This window comes from Caenorhabditis briggsae (genome assembly GCF_000004555.2).
Source record: "Caenorhabditis briggsae complete genome, chrII, whole genome shotgun sequence".
Taxonomy (NCBI): domain Eukaryota; kingdom Metazoa; phylum Nematoda; class Chromadorea; order Rhabditida; family Rhabditidae; genus Caenorhabditis; species Caenorhabditis briggsae.
The window spans coordinates 13,147,050-13,169,526 of NC_013486.2; the positions used below are offsets into that span (position 1 = coordinate 13,147,050).

Sequence of the window (22,477 nt, forward strand, 5' to 3'; positions counted from 1 at the left end):
TGTGGTGGAATTCCCATTAAAACCATTGGGTGAAAAAACGGCCAAACCGCGAAAAAATCGGGAGAAATCTATAAAAAAGAAAAAAAAATAAGACAAAAATTTTGCGAAAATATTTATTGTTGAGTTACGGTAGCACTCGTTTGCCGGCTGTGTTTTCGAAAATTCTCTTTGAAATACGGTGGCCTAACTTGTGTGAAAATTCGGCGACAACTCCAATTTTTTTGCACAAGACAAGAATAATACTTCATATTTACGGCTAACATCATTTTTAAAGGTTTTTTTAAAATGAAAAATCGAAAGCTTATTTTACAGATTTTTTTCTCTTCATATTTGTTTACCGACATACTTGTAAAATTCCGGGCCGGGCCGGGCCTGAGGAAATTTTCAAGGCCCGGGCCCGGTGTCAAAAATTCTGTATTTTTTTTTTTTAACTCGAAAAAAAATTTTTTGGTCGAAAAAAATCACATAAGGGTCCCCCCTTTTGTGTTTTTTGAAAATTTCGAAACTAGTGAAATGACGGGCTCGGGCCGGGCCTCCGAAATTCCGGAAAAAGCCCGGCCCGTTACAAGTATGTTTACCGATGTTTTTCTAGACAACTATTCCAAATATTCCCACCAAGCTCCCCTCTTTCCATCAAATCAAGATTCGTTGCCTCGCCGGATAACCCCAGCGAAGCGGATCCAAAAATTAAGATTAGTGTTCAACACATTCTTTCGAATGGTCGGAACTCCAGCGTACCTTGAGTAACTGGGTTAAAACCGACGACAACAGCGAGACGACGCCTCTTATATATTTCTATGTATCAATCGATGCCCGCGTCGGACACTAGAGAGCGCACGTTTGAATAGACGCAGACGCGCGAGGAGGTGTGAGTGAGAGAGGTAGGGGAGGAGGAGAGACGGCAGACAACGAAAGAAAGGGGGGAAAGTAGTGGAGTGGGAGAAAAGAGGGGAGGGGAGGAGATTGTTGGTTCGACTCCGCGCGTGGTAATTTTTTTAAGTTTTGCATTTTTCTTTTTGGTTTTTATGTGTGCAGATAGAGTACTGTAACTGTTGTATACATGTTTAGTTTGAAGTTTTTTGTTGTATTATGACTAGAAAATGGCAACTTGAAAAAGTATATTTCATGAAACAACTACAACACTCAATACAGAACGTTCCGGTTGTCGAATTGCTACAGAAGTCTGCACAACATTTGATGTTTTCGCGCCAATCATCACCACTTTATTCCTGAAAAAGCTGTAATTTTTTTTCTCTAAAATACCCGAACAGCTTCCTTACAATCTCAACTGTTTTAGAATAGAATTTCTATATGGCGGAAAAAATATGAGCAATGAAACCGTATTAGCAGATGAATGAGTTGCAAACCACAGTATACACAACTCGGTTGATAGTTGTGCTTGCTTTAATTCCAAAAATATAATAATAACTAAACAGCAAGGAGGTACGAAACAAAAAGATGACATGGCAAATCGAACCAAAAGACTTTGAATGGCATCTTTGTGTTTTTGATATCGAGATGCAGAGATTCTCAGTTTCAAAGCTACCATCATTCGGAGAATATCCAGAAGAAAAAAATAAATAAAGATGAAAGTATGAACCCTCCGAGAACTGTTACCAGTAGCAAGAATACGAACCACCATGTTTTTGCGTAAACATCAAAATGATTTAAATTTTAGAATTTAGACATATACTGTGGCCAATTTCGTTTGATCAGGCCCCATTGCTCATCCTTTGATAGTCGTACGGTTTGAAACCAAATACAGCATGATATTGGACAAGCTACACACAAAGAATAACCAATTATACGGAACCAAACTAGTAGAACATGAGTGTTAAGAGTGTTTGCAATGGCTTGATGTTTTCGCTCGAAGCATATATTGAGCAATTCGAGTTGAACGATAACTATGAACACAATTCCCATCTGAAAAGATGAGAATATGGTGTTATGGAACCACTTACATTAAAAAATTCACATGGACGTCAGCCATAAAACAAGCTATCTGAAAAGTCCCAAGTTTTTAACTTGATATTTTTGGTTGGTTTACCTGATAAGATAACATAAAATATCCATTTCATTCAGGGGTACAACGCTTGTGATTCGGGGGTACAGTTTTTTTGAGGGAGTTTCTGAATTCCTGAATTTCAGAGCTTGAAAACCTCAGAATTCTTAGAATTTCAGAACTTTGTAATTCCAGTATTTCGGAATCTGAGAATTTCGGAACTTCAAAATCTGAGAATCTGAGAATTTCGGAACTTCAGAGTCTGAGAATTTCAGAACTTCGAAATCGCAGAACTTCAGAATCTCAATATTTTTTCATCATTGATGAGTGAAAAATATGACACAAAATCAAAAAGAACAATGTGACAATGAGAAGTGAACATTTTCTGTCGTAGTTCATAAAAATTTTCTGTCGTAATTCTTTAAAAAATCAAATTGATTTCAATGACCCCTATGAGACTATCAATGCCCCTGGGAGCATTTGGTCCGATGCCCCCTATGAGACATGGTGGGATGCCCCCTAAGAGACAACTTCAGAATGCCCCCTATGAGTTAGCGACCCCTATGAGTGAATGCCCCCCTTGAGCACGATGCTCCCTATTTCGATGACCCTGGGAGTATGGGCCAAATCCTTCTCATTCCGCAAACAATGGTCATCTGGACGGATCAATTAATAACGGACGATTGATTCCGGAAGTCATCCCATACCGATCAACGAAATACAGTTTTCAGGCCATGTCTAGCGTTCGAGGATCTGAAAAAAGGATTATCTGAATATCTGTGAGAGATATCAAAAACTTGTCAACTAATAACATGCTGGTGATATTGTGAAAAGCATTTTATCCATTGACCAATTCTTGATATCTCTTAAAGAAATTGAGATAATCAAGCTCAAAAGAAGTGATGTACTGAAAAATGAAAACTAGCTCTTACGCATTGATATTATACATCATAAAAGTTGGAACATTTTTAAGATAAAAAATATACATTTGGTTTGGACCCGCCCGATACGGTCCAAACGATGGCTAACTATAGTCAAAAAATGAAAATTTTTCTCGATGGAGATAATGATTAGATTTAACTTGGAATAGTTCAATCTTGCTATTTTGAACATTTTTTGTGTTGAAACAAAAATTCTAACTCTTTTCCGTTCAGCTGTATTTGCTTTCATTTGAATATCCTGGGTCCATTGCAAGTTTTAAACCAAAATGTGTCAAAAAATGAGGTTTCACCAAGTGGGGGAGTACATGACAACTAAAATTCGCTCAAAATCGACCTTCTCCAATTTCGACCAAATTTTCAATTTTCACCAGAAGTAGTATTTTTGATGGGTAGTATTTTGGCAAAGTTACAGTATTCGTTCTCATTGTCTTCGGCACATTTCTGCAACTCCTAACTTTTCACTGAAATTGGCGGCAGACGACGAAAGAAAAGGGGAAAGTGGTGGAGTGGGAGGAAAGGAGGGAGGGGAGTAGGGTGTTGGTTCGACTCCGCGCATGGTAATATTTTCAGTTTCGATTTTTTCCTTTTGGTTTTTATGTCTGCTGATAGATTACTGTTACTTTTGTATATTTGTGTTTATTTCGAACTTTTTTGTCATGTTAAGACTTGACAATTACTGATTAAAAGTTTATTTCATACAACATCCACAACACTTAAAACAGAACGTTCTGGTTGTCGAATTGGTACTGAAGGCTGCACAACATTTGATGTTTTCCCGCCAATCAGCACCACTTTATTCCTGAAAAAGCTGCTAATTATATTTTCACAATATAACAGTTTCCATACAATCTCATCTGCTTTAACATGAAATTTCTATATGGTGGAAAAAATATGAGCAGTGAAAGTGTATTAGCAGATGAATGAGTGGCAAACCACAGAATACACAACTCGGTCAGTATTTGTGCCTGTTCCAGTTCCAATAAAATAATTACAACTAAACAGCAAGGAGGTACGAAACAAAAAGACGACATGGCGAATTGTACCAAAAGACTTTGAATGGCTTCTCTGTGTTTTTGATATCGAGACGCAGAGATTTTCAGTTTCAAAGCTACCATCATTCGGAGAATATCCAGAATAAAAATAATAAATAAAGATAAAAGTATGAACCCTCCGAGAACTGTTACCAGTTGCAAGAATACGAACCACCATGTTTTCTTATAAACATCAAAATGAGTCAAATTTTGAAAATCGGAGATGTACTGCGGCCAATCTCGTTTGATCAAATCCCATTGCTCATCCTTCCTTAGTCGCACAGTATGAAACCAAATACAGCAGCTTATGGGACAAGCTATACAAATAGAATAAGCGAATAATCGGAACCAAACTGGTAGAACATGAGTTCTCAAAGTATTTGCGATAGCTTGATGCTTTCGCTCGAAGCATATATTGAGCAGTTCAAGTTGAATAATCACTATGAACACAATTCCCATCTGAAAAGGTGAGAATATGGTGTTATAGAAACTAAAATGTTTCAGAGTCGTTGGCACTCATATTTCCCCCTTTTGCTTGAAATGAAAAATGCCGTAAAACCTGTACTAGAAGAGCCCCCGAGAGGGCTTTGGAAAAATAGAAGAGCCCCCTGTAATAGAATGGCCCCCGTAGTAGAAAGACCGTCTGTAAAGAAGGACCCACTCCAAAATATGTCTCAAAATGGAAAAATTCCGTACGTTTTCAGTGAAAATGTTCCGGGAATTTCACAATTTAATAAAAGTTTGTTGAAATATTGTATTCTGATAAAAAACATGCTCAATTTTGATGAAATTGACGGATTTTCATGCACTTTGAACGAAAATTCGTCGAGTTTTCGATGAAAAATTTCGTAAAAAATTGCCGGAAAAATAGAAGGGCCCTCTTTAATTGAAGGACCCCTGTAATAGAAGGGCCCTTCGGAAATCCCGTGGAACAGTAGAAGGGATTGTTTTGATACATAAGTAAATAGATTCCTAACAAGTTTAGAAACAATGAGATTATTCCAATGATATGATAATAATTGATAAGCCAAGCGGGTGTCGAAAAATCGATAGCTGTCATTGAGTCACCGATGAAATGGGGGAATCTGAAAGCAAAAGTGTGACGGCTGGAGATTTTCCACTAAAAAGCGAACAGGTGAATTTTCAGGAAAAAAATCTAGTATAAGGATTTTTTTGAAAGTGTGACTTGTGTTTAGCTTTATTTTCAACATTTTTTAAAATTTTTCACCTGTAACACGTTTATGAAATTATCATATTTAGGACTGTGAAAGTTTCTATGTCATGATAATACAGTCTAAAATGAATTTTTTTAAAGTTCTGCTGTTTCATTTTTGGTTTAAATGTGCTCTGATAGAGTACTGTAGTTATAGTGTATTTATGTTTGGTTCGAAATTTTTTTTGTCGTGTTAAGATTAGGAAACCACTGATAGAAAAATTGCTTTTCATGAAACATCTACAACACTTACTAGGGAAGGCCCCAACTCGGGTGTGGCGATACGGGTGGTGACCTATATCATCTGAAAGCTGACATTTTCCTGATTCCAAATCTGTTTTCAAAAAGTGCTTTGTCGTGGTAGTTTTCGAGAAAATTGGGTCGAAAGTTTCGAAAAAAAGACGTGGATTTTTAGTCTCATTTTCCTTCCTCACGTATATAAGTTTTGAAGCGTTGAAACAATGTGGAAGCGTGGTCGAATGGTTAGCGAGGAGGAATATGAAGCGGGTACTCCCTGGTTCGACTCCCTCGAGCTGCTAAACTTTTTTTGAGTTTTTTCTTTGTTTTTTTCCGGTGATTGTATCTGACTTCTAGGTGATCCTATATGGTTCCATATACTTGGAATTGGTTTCCATTTTGATTTTAACTGTTTTACCTATTATTTTCGAAACTTTTTGTTTTCATCTATTTTTCCACAATTTTCAAAGGATTTCAAAGGATCAAAGGAGATCCATTGAAGATTCTAGACAAACCGCATTCTTTTGATTTTGCTCAAACTATTGTCATTGGTCCTTTTGGGCACACTGATTACAGAACTGAAGTCAGTTTTTCCACCCCGGCCTTGTGAAAAAAATTATGAGCTATAAAAATTACTAAAGTACTAATTTCTCATTTTTGAAGTGAGTTTCAGAAGGAGTTATTGACTTTTTTGGCTATATTTAAATGTTATCCGTATATTGTATGCGTTTCTACAATCTGAAAAGGTTTTCTCTTTTTGTCGGAACACATTTTTTTTTGAGAAAATAGCCATTTGGTACCCCCTTGGCATTTTTTCAAATTTCGAAAAAATTTTAATGTGGTTGAATAAGTTCAAAACAAAGAGAATCAATAAAAAAGTTGTTTCACAAGATTCGATAACCTATGTCCATTTCTACAACTCGGCTGTTGCCCGCAACTTTCAGGCTGGATTTAAGCGGCTTTTAAGCTGTGGCAGGGCGGATGTCGCTTTAGTTTTCTGTAGAAGCCGTCCAGCGACCGCTCTAAAGACGCCAAGCCTACACTCAAGATTCGCGTAGCTCATACTAAATCTGACCATAGGCTCTAAAAAAACTGAAACTTCTGTCGAAATCATTTTATAAACTTTATTTATTTTTATAAACCAATATCTAACAGAAGAAAGGAAAATAATAAACAGAATAACAAAAAAGAGAGAAAAAGATTGTCTCTTAGATTTGCGTTGAATCATGATGTGGGCATGGTAGGCAGTAGTTGTCACTTGGGTGCTCTGAAAAAAATACGAAGATAATTGTATTGATTATATTGTCGCTTACCAATGAGGTCTGTCAGATGGAAGTCGGAACATCATCACAGAAGACACGCTGGTGAGAAGTTGGCACAGAAAACTAACTGCATGTTCTTGTTCAACGCATATCGACCATCTATCTGCTTTTCGAACACCGCCGATCCCTCAGATGGCATGTACTGAAGCTCTTGATAGATGGAACAGATGAGTCCACAACGAGCGAGAACGATCGGGTCGATGTGGACGATGTACTTGAAGTCGGCGCCGTTCAGGATGTCCGGTTTGAAGACGTATTTGATTGATGAGCCGAAGGAGAGTCCTTCTCGTTTGGATCGTTGATCACAACGAAACTGGAGTTTAGAGTTTAGGTTTCGAACGATCTAGGGATTTAAAGATCCAAAGATCTAGGGATCTAGGGATCCTTAGGATCTTTGAACAAAAAGCTCCTCCCACTTACCACGCAATCAGATTGCTCTGTTTGACACCGTAGTGACGAGTCATATCGTAGTATTTTCGGTTACAAAACGGCACAGCGGTCTCTCGGCGCAGCGACGAGCATTGTCGTTCCGGGCGTGAGCTGTTTCATCTTCGTTGATACTCACAATCAGATGTATTACGATCTACAAGTTTCACAATTTTTCGAATCACGTTTCTATGTTTTTACCTTTTTGTAAACTTTGGATTCCAGTATCAAATTTTGCTGCCCGAATGCGTGTTGCCAACTTCCTTCTGAAAATCATCATAAATACTTTCAGAAAATTATGTATTTTACGAAGTTGTCTCTTCGACCTGAAATTCGACATTCTGACAAATCCATTTATCTTTTTTTTTCAGATGTCCTCACTTTAATTTCGAATTCCTGACTTCAAAACCAAGTTCTGAACGTCTTATATTTGAAACCAAGTTTTTGATACTATTACCTAAAAGGTTTTTCATTTTTAGAACAGAAACGACAAAGAAAATGAGATAAATTACGCTAAAATAGGAAAAAACGGATAAGCTTTGATTTCGAAAAGAAATTCTGATGCACGCAACGCGTGGCACGCGTCGCCTTTAAAATTCGCCCAAACATCGCCCAAGATTCGCCAGGGTGGTGGTGGTCGGCGCAGCTGCCACAGATCTAGAAGCTTCCGGTTAAAAGCGGCCCAAATAACACTCTAAAGCCGCACCCACCCCTGTTTTCGCCCTAAAGTTGCAGGCCACAACCGAGAAGTCAGATACGGTCACCGGAAAGAACGAAGAAAAACTCAAAAAAAGTTTAGCAGCTCGAGGGAGTCGAACCAGAGAGTTCCCGCTTCATATTCCTCCTCGCTAACCATTCGACCACGCTTCCACATTGTTTCAACGCTTCAAAACTTATATACGTGAGGAAGGAAAATGAGACTAAAAATCCACGTCATTTTTCGAAACTTTCGACCCAATTTTATCGAAAACTACCACGACAAAGCACTTTTTGAAAACAGATTTGGAATCAGGAAAATGTCAGCTTTCAGATGATATAGGTCACCACCCGTATCGCCACACCCAAGTTGGGGCCTTTCCTAGTTAATACGGAACGTTCTGGCGCTCGAAAGGCTACAGAAGTCTGCACAACATTTAATGTTTTCGCGCCAATCAGCACTACTTTATTCCCGGAAAAGCTTTAATTTTTTTCTCTAAAATACCCGAACAGCTTCCTTACAGTCTCAACTGCTTTAGACTAGAATTTCTATATGGTGGAAAAAATATGAGCAGTGAAAGTGTATTAGCAGATGAATGAGTGGCAAACCACAGAATACACAACTCGGTCAGTATTTGTGCCTGTTCCAGTTCCAATAAAATAATTACAACTAAACAGCAAGGAGGTACGAAACAAAAAGACGACATGGCGAATTGTACCAAAAGACTTTGAATGGCTTCTCTGTGTTTTTGATATCGAGATGCAGAGATTCTCAGTTTCAAAGCTACCATCATCCGGAGAATATCCAGAATAAAAATAATAAATAAAGATGAAAGTATGAACCCTCCGAGAACTGTTACCAGTAGCAAGAATACGAACCACCATGTTTTTGCGTAAACATCAAAATGAGTCAAATTTCGAAAGTTCGAAGTGTACTGGGGCCAATTTCGTTTGATCAGATCCCATTGCTCATCCTTTGATAGTCGTACGGTTTGAAACCAAATACAGCATGATATTGGACAAGCTACAAACAAAGAGTAACCGATGATACGGAACTCTACTCCAAGCTTCTTAAGACTCCAACTACGGCTCCCAGGAAAATTCTCCATGTTCGAACTCGTATCAAATCGAACAATCAATAAGAAAATGGTAAGTGACGAATTCCGAATCCTCTCAGCCCCACACTGTCGTGCTGCCCGCGCCCTCATCAAAAGTAGAATTAGATCTTCACCCAGTAACGATACTATCGACAAATTTTGGAATCTGTCAAAACCAATTTCCGCCTCGAAACTTGCTTCCATCGACTTTAAAAAGTTAAGTCGAGACCTGGAAAGAATTTGTCGTGAAGCTTGAGGAAGCGATCAATATCATTAATCTTTCCCAACCAGAATTGTCCCAGTTCTTTCAATCTGTTATCAATTTTCGATAACCCTCCGATGAAATTATGAACCGATTCGATTGCTGATCTTAAGATTTTCAGAAACTTCTCATCATATTGTACTTGAAGAATGGTTTGATTCAAAAAGGTATCCGAAAGAATCGAAGAACTCGATGAAGTTTTATATGACAGTGAGGAAACTGATGAAAACACATCTTCTGCCAATTGGACTGCCTTGTGCAGGTTTTCGAAGTACTTCAAGCCAATAATCAAACTCTGCGTGGCATAAAATGGAAGTTGAGCCAGTTTCATCTGTTCAGATGGTCTCTTTAAAAAAGTCTCATTGAACATTGTCAAATTGAGAGGTTCTGCGGCTATCTTCTGTAGCGCTGAGAAGTTGTCCTTTATTGGCAATAGAGATTCGTGTTTATGAATATACTCTATTTGAAGTCGCTCAATAATGAATTGAGACATTTCACTCAAAGTAGAGCTGTTCATTTTCTTGCTTGTTTCAAGGGCTTTAAATAGTCGCAGAGTATTTTCTGTCCGTTTGTAGTACTGATTCCAATAATTAAGCTCGACCTGGGCAATAATTTCAGGAGTATCTCCAGATTTTCCTATCTTCTTCAAAGACTCGGAAATGTCTTGGAGTTGTCTAGCCTGCTTTATAGCAGAAATGCCATTATCAATCAACTTGTAATCAATATCTCCAATAGGGAGATATGAAGTTTAATTAACAGAGTTTGATATTCTTTCCAGGTCTCGACTTAACTTTTTAAAGTCGATGGAAGCAAGTTTCGAGGCGGAAATTGGTTTTGATAGATTCCAAAATTTGTCGATAGTATCGTTACTATTCACTTCACCTGACAACAGTCCGCAGTTCAGATGAATTATTTGGAAAAGGCGGGCGAGATTCCAATGGTCACGAAGGAGTTCTGAAAGTTTGGAATTTACTGTAGACACGCTTGAGAAGTCCACCCTGTACATGCACTTTGAGTCAATTTATCTCGATTCGTGTATAAGATATTAGAAGGGGTCAACGCACTAAATGTTTTTGATATTATAGCAAATATTTTATCAGTTAACTAGTTCTTGATATACGTTACAGAAACCGAGATATCTGGGCTCAAAGTACCCAAAAAGAGTGACCTTCTATTATAGGGGTTTACGGCAGGTTTTCTTTTTTTCCCAATTCATATTTTTCAAAATGATTTGGATCTATTTATCCCCGATTGCTCCCCAGTTTTGAAAAACTCACTGCTTTCATTGTTTTCCTTTTTGAGGCGTAATTTAAGTGGGTATGATTGCAATACATATATCGGAGTCGTCGAAAAAACTTAATTTGATTTTCGAATCGCTTTTTTTGCATATCAAATGAATACTGTTATTTGTCTTGGTCTGAAAACTGGAATGTCTGGAAAACCTGAAACTATGAGATTTTAGGCATATTTCCGAGGTCGAAGATTTAATTTTATTTACAATCCTGTATTATTTTTCCTAAGAAACCCCCGATTTCTACATTTAACTTTGGAAAAATTGAACAAATCTGTTTGCGTTCAAAATTCACGATTTTCAGTTGTTTTTCTCGAACTCAATTTTGTATTTCGACAAGTTATAACTTTACTTTATCTTTTTTTGAATATTTTCTGCCAAATTTCGAAAATGTTATCGATTTTTCCTTCATTATTCGCCTATTTTATTCCTTTAACTCCAAAATTCCGTTTTATTTCTCATTTCCGAGAGGAGTACACCCACTTAGAGTCCGCAGTTTCCCGTGGCGGTGTTTGCAGACAATGCGCGGAAATCGAAAAAATAAATTATTTTCGCATCGTTCAAGCCTACTTTTCTATCGTTTTTCACCGCTTTTTCTTCTGATTTTTGTGATAAAAATAAATAAAAATACATTAATATTACAGGCGACTCTCAAAATGTCTAGAGAAGCACCAGAAAAGTCACCAGAGCCCGAGACGAAGGAGGAAAGACGACGAAGCACTCATGAGGAGCCCGCGAAACGATCTCACCACGATGACAGCGATCATAAGCATTCCAGACGATCAAGTAGGTGTTTAAAAAATTTTTGGGCTTGAAAAATGCAGAACAGCATCAATTTTTCGAAAGAAAATGGTTTTTTGCAGAAGATGATTCGAAAAATGGAAAAAGCAACGGAGAATCGTCGCACCGAACTTCGGAAAGGGATCGCAAAAGAAGAGATCGCAGTCGATCGAGAACTCGGTCAAGGTAAAATATTTTTTTAAAAAATCTTAACTTTCAATTTTCAGATCTCCAAAGCGTTCAAAACGCGACAAAAAAGAAGAGAAAGATCAGGAAGAGGAGGATGGAGAGGTAATTCTTACCTTCTTATTATTCTAATTATCCCCTAATTATCCTTAAATTCAGATCCGCGACACAACTCCACCAGTGGTCGAGAAGCCACGTGAGCTGACAGCTAGGGAGTTGGAGAGACAGAGAATCATTCAGGAGGAGTTGAAGGTGAGGGTAATTAGCACCAATTAAAGCTAAATAGCGGGATTTCAGAACGGAGAAGTCGACGAGGATGGTGATGAGCCGGTTTGGTCGATGAAAAAGGCGCAGGCGGAGAAAAAGAGCCGGACGTGTCCTTATTTGGATACTATTGATAGGTAAGAGGGTCAAAAATGCGCTAAAAAAAAGAAAATGAGCCAGAAACGTATTTTCTATGGCAGAAATCTCTGAAATTGTCAGAATTGGATAAAAAATTGATAAGAAATCCTAAAATCCCCTTAAAATTTTCCCCATTTCACCTTATTTTTCCTTCCAGATCCGTCCTGGATTTCGACTTCGAGAAGCAATGTTCCGTGTCTCTCTCCCATCAAAACGTGTACGCGTGCATGGTGTGCGGAAAGTATTTCCAGGGTCGTGGAACCAATACCCACGCCTACACCCACGCTCTTGAAACCGATCACCACGTCTTCTTGAACCTTCAAACGCTGAAATTTTACTGTCTTCCTGACAATTATGAAGTCGTTGATCCATCGCTAGAAGACATAAAGTACGTGTTGAAGCCGACGTATACAAAAGAGATGATTGGATCGATTGATAAGCAAGCGAGAATGGTTCGAGCTCAGGATGATTCGACGTATTTTCCGGGAGTGGTTGGATTGAATAATATCAAGGCTAATGATTATTGCAATGTTATTCTTCATGTAGGTTTTTTGAATTTTTGAAAAAAAAACGAAAATTTGAAGGAAAAATTGGCTGAAACGCCCAGAAAACTTTCTTATTAGTCCTTCAGTTAGCTGGTGCGCTTTCGGTGCGATCTAACCTACTTTTTTACACTTATTCCGCTCCTCACGTTTTCTTAAAGGATCACATAGCGTTTTATATATTCAATCCGTGAAAACTTTAAGAGAAAAAAATATCGTGAGAAAAAAGTTAAAGTTCGAAGAAAACGCGCAAAAGTTGGTGGCCATACTTGAAAAATTCCGGGCCGGCCCGCCAAAGCCCGGGCCCGGGCCTGAGGAAATTTTCAAGGCCCGGAAGGCCCGGTGTCAAAAATTCTGTATTTTTGAGCCAAATTTTGAGCTCTCAATATAATTTTTCTCATTTTTTTGTCGTTTTTTGGATTGTTTGTCTGTCTGATCAAAAAAGATCGAAAAAACTCGAAAAAAATTTTTGATCGAAAAAAAATCATATAAGGGTCTTCCCTTATGTGTTTTTTGAAAATTTCGAAACTAGTGAAATGACGGGCCCGCCGGGCCGGGCCTCCGAAATTCCGGAAAAAGCCCGGCCCGGCCCGGCTCGGCCCGTTACAAGTTTGGGGAAAAGTGTTACAGATGCTGCGCAAGTGCTGCATCGTACCTAGCGGCGGCCGCGCGGATCCTCACTTTTTACTATTTTTATCTGATAAAAAACGACTTTGGTACAATTTAATATCACAATATTTATTGAGACAACAATTATTTACATTTAAAATATAACAAAAAATTAGAAATTAATATATTTTAGAAATTAATATATAGTCCTGTCGAGCACAATTCAAAAATTTGGTAAATTTTGTTGATGGGCGTGTGTCGTAGTCTTCATTGATGGAACGTAATCTGAAATGTAGCTAATTCAAAAGATGTAGGAGACTACAAAATTTTTTGTAAAAATTACATAAGAAAAGAAAAAAACATTACGTACCTCTTTACTCTTTTTCTCCTGATTTTTCGTCCGACTTCTAACCATGAATCTGCTGAACTCGCCTTCAGTCAACTTTCGAATCAGGGGAACACTGAAATTTCTATTACAATTGAAAAATTGGAAAAATATTACAAAATTTACCTAAGTTATTGGTCCCAATTCGTTCACTCCAAGTCGAGAGGGTTGTCGCACAGCGAATTCGGCGCATCTGCTCGAAGCTCTGAATCATAAAATAGCTTACTAATAAACGAGAACGCTATCAAAAATTATCAAAACGAATCGAAATAGAACCGAAAATAATTTCGAAAATCAAAAATAAAATTCTGCTAAACCGGGCGCAGTATGGGATTCGGAGTGTCGTTGTGCTGCTAAGATGCTGCACAGCTGCTGCATACCTGTAGGAGAACGCACAGATGCTGTGCAACTGCTGCGAACTCCTCTACAGCTGAGCGAGGGTGAACGGTATACAGATGCTGGTTCAGTGCCATATCATTGTTGCACTCCAGCAATTTGCTCAACTTGCTGCATAACTGTAGCGCTAGTGTGTCGGAACTGTTGTTAGAGGTGCAAATGCTGCGCAACTGTTGCGGTTTTTTGCTGAGAAGTTAGGCCATTTCTAAATCATCAGCTACCGTGGCCTAGAAAACTCAACTTGCCAAAATTAGGCCACCATCCTAAAATGGCCTAGAAATCACACCAGGTGAATATCAGGCCTTTTCTAGATCACTAAAGTTCAGGCCCTGATGCTGAAAATTTGGCCGACGAAATATCAGTAGGTGTAAAAACACATAAGGGCCCTTACGTTGTTTTCAGTTTTTCAAAAAGTAACAAGAGATATCAGTAGGTGTATACCACTCGTATCAGGGACTGATTAAAGTTGGTGGCCTTGAAAACCCGAACTCGCAGAAATTAGGCCACCATGATAAATAATCGCAAAAACATAAAAGGTACACGTTTGACTATTTCTGTATCATAAACTACGGTGGCCTAGAAAACTCAATTTGCAAAAATTAGGCCACGATGATGTTAAATTCGCCTGAAAAGTACCAGGTGAATTTCAGGCTATTTTTAGGCCATTTACCATGATGATCTAGAAAACAAAAGTAAGGGCATCATATTGAGATGACCTAAAAATGATCTCAGATTTACCTGACATATTTTTAGGCCGTTTTAACATCGTGGCCTAATTTTTGACAATTGGATTTTCCAGGTCTCAACTTGCAAAAGCTAGGCCATCATTGATGGCCCATCAAGTTAAAATGTCTCAGAAAACACTTCAGGTAAATTCCAGGCCATTTTTAGTCCATTTCAACATGGTGGCCGAACTTTCGCAAGTGGTGCTTTCTAGGCCACCAACTTTTATGACCTCAAAATGACCTGAAATTCACCTGGTCTGTTTTCTAAGCCATTTTAACATGGTGGCCTAGAAAATTCATGACCGGCCATCATGTTAAAAAAAAAAACCTAGATAGCACACCAGGCCATTTCTAACGAAAATCAGACACTGCCCAAAATGTATCCAATTCGAAATTCCCCATTTCCAGGCGCTCTCCGCCGTCCGTCCTCTTCGAAATTGGTTCCTCAAGGAATCCAACTACTTGGCCGTCAAACGTCCTCCAGGAGACAAGCTCACACTTCTCCCACAGCGATTCGGAGAGTTGATCAGAAAGCTATGGAATCCGAGGGCTCTCCGAACCCACGTGTCTCCTCACGAAATGCTCCAAGCCGTCGTTGTATGCTCCAACAAGAAGTTTCAGTTCATCAAGCAGAATGATGCTTATGATTTTATGCTCTTCCTGTTGACAACACTTCATGCGGCACTCAATGGATCTGAAAAGCGGGAGAGTATCATTTCGAAGTGAGTTTTGGAGATTCTGAAAGGCTCAGTAATCCTGACTTTTTCCAGAACCTTCCGCGGTCGAATGCGTGAATATTCCCGAAAAGTGATTCCAGCAGAAGACACTGAAGAAGAGAAGTACCGTAAGATGCACCTCCCAGATTACCAGGAGAAGGTTTCCGAGAAGCCCTTCCTCTTCCTGACCCTCGATCTCCCAGCAGCCCCACTCTACCGCGATGTCCAACTTCAGAACATCATTCCACAAGTGCCATTGAGCACACTTTTGGAGAAATTCGATGGAAAAACGGAGAAAGAATACAGGACATATAATGACAACATTATGAAGAGATATGAGCTTCTGAAGCTTCCAGAATTCCTTATCATCTCGTATAAGAGATTCCAGAAGAATCAATGGTTTGTGGAGAAGAATCCAACGATCGTTAACTTCCCTATCGCCAACGTGGATCTCTATGAGTGTTTGGCAGAGGATGTGAGAGCGGAGCACAAGTATACGACGTATGATTTGGTGGCGAATGTGGTTCATGAGGGAACGTTCGAGACGGGAAACTATCGGATTCAGATTGTGCATCAGGTGAATGGATTTTCTAGTGGTGGCCTAGAAAATTCATTTTAGGCCATTGTGTTAGTGGATACCAGGCCATGTCTAGGTCATAAAAGGTGGTGGCCTAGAACACTCAACTTGCAAAAGTTAGGTCATCATGTTAAAATAGCCCAGAACACATATAAGATCAATTCCAAGCCATTTCTAGATCAATTACCATGGTGGCCTAGGAAACTCGACTTGCGAAAGTTAGGCCACCATGTTGAAATTACATAGAAATTAATCCACCTCATATGTTTTCCAAGCAATATTGGCACAGTGGCCTAACTCTTGCAAATTGAGTTTTCTAGGCCACCATGGTAAATGATCTAGAAAACACATCAAGTTAATTCTAGAGCATTTCTAGACCGTTTCCCATGATGGTCCAGAAAACTCCATTTGCAAAAGTTGGATCACAATGTTAAAATGCTCTGTAATCACATCAGATAAATATAAGGGCATTATTAGGTCATAACAGTTAATGGTCTAATAAATTCAACTTGCAAAAGTTAGGCCTTTAAATTTTTTCAATTCTTGAGTTCCGAGATTCCATTGCTCATTTCCAGGGTTCCGGAAAATGGTTCGAGCTGGAAGACCTTCACGTCAAAGACATGCTTCCCCAGATGATTGTGCTCGCCGAGTCGTACGTTCAAATTTGGCGGCTGAATAAGGAAAAAACGAGAGACGAGAGAGCAGAGGACGATGGAGAAGGTCAAATGGAGACGGCTTGACAATTATGATATTTTTTATTTATTGATTTTCTTCTTCTTTTTTGAAATCCACCTAGTTTTCTGAAATTATCTGTGTGATAAAAACAACCTCTTTTTTTTGGACATGTTTGGTATTTTTATTTTTACAAATCTCAAAAATAATGTAAAATATATATTTCTAAAAACCTTTTAAAAACCGGGGCAGCAGAAAAAAAGCGTTATCCTCTAATGCCACAACATCAGTCAACGAGATATCAATTCAAAATTGAGATGTGGGTACTAAAAGCTCCCCTCTTCATCCTCTTGATTGACGGGATAAAATCTACAAAAGGTGAATTTGAAATTTATTTTCCAAATAACGAGAATCTCGATCCCAGATAGTCGATTCGCTTTAGATGAATACTATCAAGAAGCGTCTGAAATCTATAAAAAAGCCAACAAAATCCATTTGGAAAATGAGTTGGCAACTGGAAAAATCGGTGCTTTGGATGTGTCTGAAAGAATTTTGAATAAGAAAATTGATGCGAGTCTTCTGGAAGAGTATTTGGAGATGAAGATAAGTGGAGGATTGAAGGAACAGAATGAGATGTTGGAATTATTTGAAAAAGCAAAGGAGTCGGAAACTAGTGAACAATTGAAAGATGACGTGGAGAATGGATTCAATATGATGGATGGATTTAGTGATTTGGAAAAGAAGATTTCTGAGCTCAATATATATGGTGTTTACGATTATTTCAGGAGACTAAAGAAAAGATTTAATCACAATTTTTATGCTTCTGAATATCAGTCTGAGCTTTTTACACGTATTTATCACACTTACAGTAAAATTCTTGAATCTGTTTCGTCATTTCAAGATGATACGTTATCTGACGCTGATAAGAGAATCGTGTGGAAGAATATTGAATTGCTTCAAAGAATAAACATCACATCACATGAACTACAAGATGGATTGGAGCAGCATGGTTTCAACAACGATTTGCAAGGTTTTGCCTCTGTTGAACGTACGCGAGATGTCACTGAAAAACTGAATGCAATGATGGATGAAGTCAAGAACTTCAAGAAGGGAATCGATTCGAAACTATTAAAAGTTGAGAAGGAGATGGAAACGTTGGAAGCATTGAGAGAAGGAAACGTGGTCAATGAAATTAAAAACCGTTTTCAAAATCTGACTAAATCTTCGGATTTTCTAACAAACTTTACTACTGTTTTTCATGGAGAATATGGAGGAATTCAATCCCTATCTCCCCTTCTTCAAAAAATCAAATCCTTCTCATCCAAAATGAGATCATTTGAATTTCGAACATCCACAAGTTCCAAAAAATGGTCTACATTTGAAAATCATTTCCAACATACGAAAATTCAATCTGGCAGCCTGACGAAGAAGTTCTCAAATTTCCGAGATTGTGTTCAAAACTTTGATTTTCAAATGAGTTTCCCGATAGATTTCTTAGCTGATTTTGATGAAAAATTGACTGCAGTTCGTTCAATGGATTTGGATATTCAGAACACTACGAAACGTTTAGAGAAACTTGCAGAAACAACAGATAACCTTCTCACGCTTATCGAACGAAGGTATCCAAATCCAGCACAAGTCGATAGAGATTTACTATCTCTATTTCGAGAGTTTCTTGATGAACATGCATGGTGTCAGAATTTTCAAGATGACTACACTTTTTACGGTTGGTAAGTCTTGGGTTTTTAAAAAGATAGATTTAAAAAAACATTCTTATCATGCTCATCTTTACTATTAAAGGGGGACTCCGACCAGAAATTTTTATTGCATTAAAATGTGTTAAAATTTATCTATTTTTCAAATATTATTGCGAAAAAATTCAAAGAAAATCCGAAATCCCCGAAAAACGGCGTTGAAAAGGAAGAAAATTCAAAAAAAAGGTGCCGCCGGGGGACGAGGATTTTCAGTGAGAAACCTAGGCCACGGCACCTGACAGCCTTTTCTTCAAGTCGCCGACAGTGGTTTTTTACGTTTTTTACCTGCCGGACATGAAATTGAAAAAAATCCGGAAAATTTGCCTCGTAGGAAAGGCGCCCGCTGCCGTGGCCTAGGTTTCTCACTGAAAATCCTCGTCCCCCGGCGGCACCTTTTTTTGAATTTTCTTTCTTTTCAACGCCGTTTTTTGGGAATTTCGGATTTTTTTGAATTTTTTCGCAATAATATTCGGGAAATAGATAACTTTTAACACATTTTAATGCAATAAAAATTTTTGGTCGGAGTCCCCCTTTAACAATCACCAAATTCTGTGTGTGAGTGTGTCCGTTTGTTCCCGTATCACCTTCCCTAACGAAGTCCAGAATGAACCAAATTTTCCCAAAATTTCACAGATTACCCGAAATAGCCGCGAGATGATGCCCGAGTATTAAATCTTTCGAAATTTTGTGTCTGACGTCTTCTAGAGACGTTCTTCTATTTCTACAGTGCAAATTTTTAGAAAAATATTGAAGAAATATTCACGTCATTTCCGTCTAACCGCCCAAATTTTTTTCTTATCCACGCTATTTCTGAGAGAAAGGTGATTTTCTGGAAATATTCTTTTAGTATGGATTTTAAAGATTTGAAAGGAAGAAAAAATTCTGAAACAGTGGAAAGGAAAGAAAATAAAAGGAAAAAAAGAAAAGAAAGAGAATGCGAGGAAAAATTTAAAAAAATCAAAAAAAAAATTAAAAATCCGACTTTCCGAATTCTAGGAATTCTAAATAACCAAAATATCGAATTTCGAAATTTCCTAACAGACCATGAAAAAATAGTCCCTGGAAAAATGACAAAACCTGTCTATAAGACAACGGGTACTGTAAGCGGGAGCTAGGAGGCTCAGCCCGGAGGGGCGCAAACCGACTGTTTCTCAAAATTCGAAAATTTCGAAATTCAGAATTTGCGGAGAACAGAAAGTTTAGTAAACCTGACTTTTAGTTATCAAAAATTTGAAACTTCAGGAAGGTCGCGAAGCGACGAATAGTAAAAAAAGGTTAATTCCAGCTGTTTGAAGCGCAGGAGGCGCGTCAAACAGGCTGGTAGACTTTAAAAAATATTGATTGAGTTCGCGTATTCAATAAATGAGCGTCTAAGCGCTATCTTAGAATATTTTTATAATTCCATCTCTTTTATATTGCAAGAACTTTTTTCAGGATTATTGAAGCAAGTATCAGGCTCAAAGAATTGAACGTGGATAATGCTCGGGAAGTATTTGAGGGAATTTTTGAGAAATTGGATGAACCCAAACAGTTTTTGAAATGCTATTCAAATCTCGAAACGACGGCTTCCGATATGAAGGAGTTGTTGGTGTTACCTGGAAAAGTTTGGAACTTTGATCCGAAGGTGTTGGAGAGTACGGTAGAAGTGGTGGGAGTGTTTAAAGAAGCCTACAAGATGATTGAGGAGATCAAGGAATAGAAGGTGGCAACAAATCCAGAAATTGAGAACTTTCCACTGGATGGAGAGGATGTGAAGGCTGTTTCTGATGGGACCAATGTGTTGGAAACGATTCGAAATGTACAAAATGGATTGGAAATGATGAAGACGTTGGATGTTGAGAATTTAGGAATCAAAGACTCCTGGGACCTTTTGGATTCTTCATTGTCACAGTTTTTTGAGATTCTGTCAAGCCAAAAGATTTGGAATTCATCCAATGTTTCATTTCCAACCAATCTTCCAATAGACACAATCAAAACATTCATCGAAGACGAGTATCAGGAGAATCAGAGAAATGATATTTTGAATTTTCTAAAAGAAATTCAAATATTGAAGACTGATTTTCATGAATACCCAAATAAATTGGAGAAGATGAATGAGGCAATGGAAAAAATGAAAAGATGGGAGGATGAAAAAATGAATCCAGTGAAGACGATGGTTGATTGTTTTGAGGTAAAATGGAAATTCGAGAAAACCAATAATCGGAACTTTTATATTTTCAGATGGAATGTAACGCCTCATTGAAACTTCCCGAAGCTTCCAACTAGTGCTGCGGATTTTTATTATTGAACTTTTTTCAAATAAAGTTTTTGAAAAAAAGATCAATCTATAAATATTAAATTTCTAAAAATTTAATTTCTGGGAATCTTTCAAATCTGGAATTTCTGAAAAATGCCTTAAGGATTTCGGATTTTTTATTCCAAAGTAGAAGCATTTCTATTTTTTAAATCATTTAGTTTTCAAAATTATTTTTAAAATATTAAAGTTACCAGTCGGTTTACGCCCCCTGTCGGGGGCTCAACCTCCTGGCTTCCGCTTTCTGTATCTTTTAATTTCTAATTTCAAAAATTTTGAGTTTCCGAATTCGCCAAAATTTGTGAAAGTTTTGCATACTATCAATTTTCTTCGAGGAATATTTGATTTCCCAAATTTTTTAAAATTTCCAATACTGAAAAAATATTTTTATGTTCTGAAATCCGGAGTATGTGAATTCCCGGTTTTCTGAAGCTTCACATTTTGGATAACTAAATGTCCTGGTTTACTGAAATTTCTGGTCTCCGAAGATGCTGAAATTCGAAATTTTCGAATTTTGAGAAACAGTCGGCTTGCGCCCATCCGGGCTGAGCCTCCTGGCTCCCGCTTACAGGATTTTGTGGTCCACTGCCAGAGACAGTGACACAATTGGTTCGGCGTCGAAGACAAGAGAGAAAACGATGAAGAGTTCAACGAAAGTGAGGAATTAGAAACTGTGAACCTGAATGTTAATAGAAAGAACATTGACTTATTACTAAGTCTTTATTGAATATAAATTATAGAGAAAATGTTAGCGAAAGATGACTTAAGGTCATCTCAAAGGCAAGAGAGAATTAATGTGACATGTTTGTGCAGGTGACTTGAACTTGGCGCTGGAGAAGCGTGTTGTTGGTAGAGTTTACGCACGAGACGCTTCAAACTGGTGACGTTGGCGAGAATTTGAATGCAGGCCGTTGCGGTGTAAGAGATCTGAAGAAACCTGAAAGAACATTAGAGAGGATTTTCCTCATTTGAGATTAAAGACTCGTGGAATATGTGATATTCCACGACACATATTATAGACAGGCTTTGTCTTTTTTACAGGGACTATTTTTTCATGGTCTATTAGGAAATTTCGAATTTCGATATTTCGGTTATTCAGAATTTCCAGAATTCGGAAAGTCAGAAGTAAGGATATCCGGAAATTGGAAAAGTAAGACACTTGGAAGTTCAGAGATTAGTAAATTTTTAAAAACCAGATATAGGAAAACATTAATTTTGAAATCTAGAAAATTGTTTGAATCTGTTTGTCTCAAATATCGAAATTTGGTATATCAGATTTTAAAGAATTGGAAAATTTCGAGATTCGCATACTTACTAAATGCCGGGATGGCCTGAGACGGCCCTGTCCGCAAAATGTATAGAATTTCGAAAAAGTTTAGAAAATCTAGAATTCGAGAACCTGAAAAATTGGAAATTCAGAAATTCAACTTTTCGAAAAACATTCTAGTCGAAAAGTTTTGGAACTTTGAAAAATCGAAAATGTAGATTTCAGAATTCGAAAACTCTAAATGTCAAAAATTTAGACATTCCGAAAATTGAAAACCTGAAATGTTGGAAAATCTGAAAATTTGAAATTTTTTGGCATATTCGGTGAATAAAATCTCAGAAATTTATATATTCCGAAATTTGAAAGAAAGGGCGCTGTTATTTTTCCTCCCATTCTGTTTCTTTCCTTTTTTCCTTTTATTCTCTTTATTTTCCCCTGTTTCAGAATTTTTAGAAACTTCCTTTCAAATCTTTAAAACCCATGCCAACTCAGGTAAACGATTCTGAATTAGATCTGACTTCATTCGGAATTAGATCTGGGTTCGTTCGTAAATAGAAGTGGCATGATCTAATACAGAATTTAGCTGATCTAATTCCGAACGAACACCGAATGAACTACGAACGAATTAGATCTAATTCCGAACAGACCAGCGGGA

The 22,477-nt window shown here is 37.8% G+C and overlaps 5 protein-coding genes across 5 annotated transcripts; 3 read left to right on the plus strand and 2 right to left on the minus strand.

Annotated features, from left to right (window-relative positions):
* Positions 1-1,674: 1,674 nt before the first annotated feature.
* Positions 1,675-9,558, minus strand: CBG04339 (the record flags this gene model as incomplete). Its single annotated transcript, XM_002630354.1, has 3 exons — positions 1,675-1,923; positions 4,128-4,433; positions 9,370-9,558. The coding sequence occupies 3 exons, from the start codon at positions 9,556-9,558 to the stop codon at positions 1,675-1,677; spliced, it is 744 nt and encodes a 247-aa protein (XP_002630400.1).
* On the plus strand, positions 1,948-2,268 carry CBG25523 (the record flags this gene model as incomplete). Its single annotated transcript, XM_045242864.1, has 2 exons — positions 1,948-1,981; positions 2,264-2,268. The coding sequence occupies 2 exons, from the start codon at positions 1,948-1,950 to the stop codon at positions 2,266-2,268; spliced, it is 39 nt and encodes a 12-aa protein (XP_045098298.1).
* On the minus strand, positions 6,772-7,645 carry CBG04340 (the record flags this gene model as incomplete). The annotated part of the gene is made up of 3 exons (XM_002630355.1): positions 6,772-7,059; positions 7,374-7,438; positions 7,630-7,645. 3 exons carry the CDS (start codon positions 7,643-7,645, stop codon positions 6,772-6,774), a joined length of 369 nt encoding a protein of 122 aa, XP_002630401.1.
* Positions 9,559-11,174: 1,616 nt separating the features above from the next.
* Positions 11,175-16,576, plus strand: CBG04341 (the record flags this gene model as incomplete). The annotated part of the gene is made up of 9 exons (XM_002630356.1): positions 11,175-11,304; positions 11,382-11,484; positions 11,526-11,589; positions 11,644-11,736; positions 11,782-11,885; positions 12,044-12,428; positions 14,952-15,265; positions 15,314-15,836; positions 16,412-16,576. The coding sequence occupies 9 exons, from the start codon at positions 11,175-11,177 to the stop codon at positions 16,574-16,576; spliced, it is 1,881 nt and encodes a 626-aa protein (XP_002630402.1).
* A 207-nt stretch (positions 16,577-16,783) lies between these two features.
* On the plus strand, positions 16,784-20,527 carry CBG04342 (the record flags this gene model as incomplete). The annotated part of the gene is made up of 5 exons (XM_045242865.1): positions 16,784-16,886; positions 16,933-18,238; positions 19,697-19,928; positions 19,965-20,432; positions 20,483-20,527. 5 exons carry the CDS (start codon positions 16,784-16,786, stop codon positions 20,525-20,527), a joined length of 2,154 nt encoding a protein of 717 aa, XP_045092648.1.
* Positions 20,528-22,477: the final 1,950 nt, after the last annotated feature.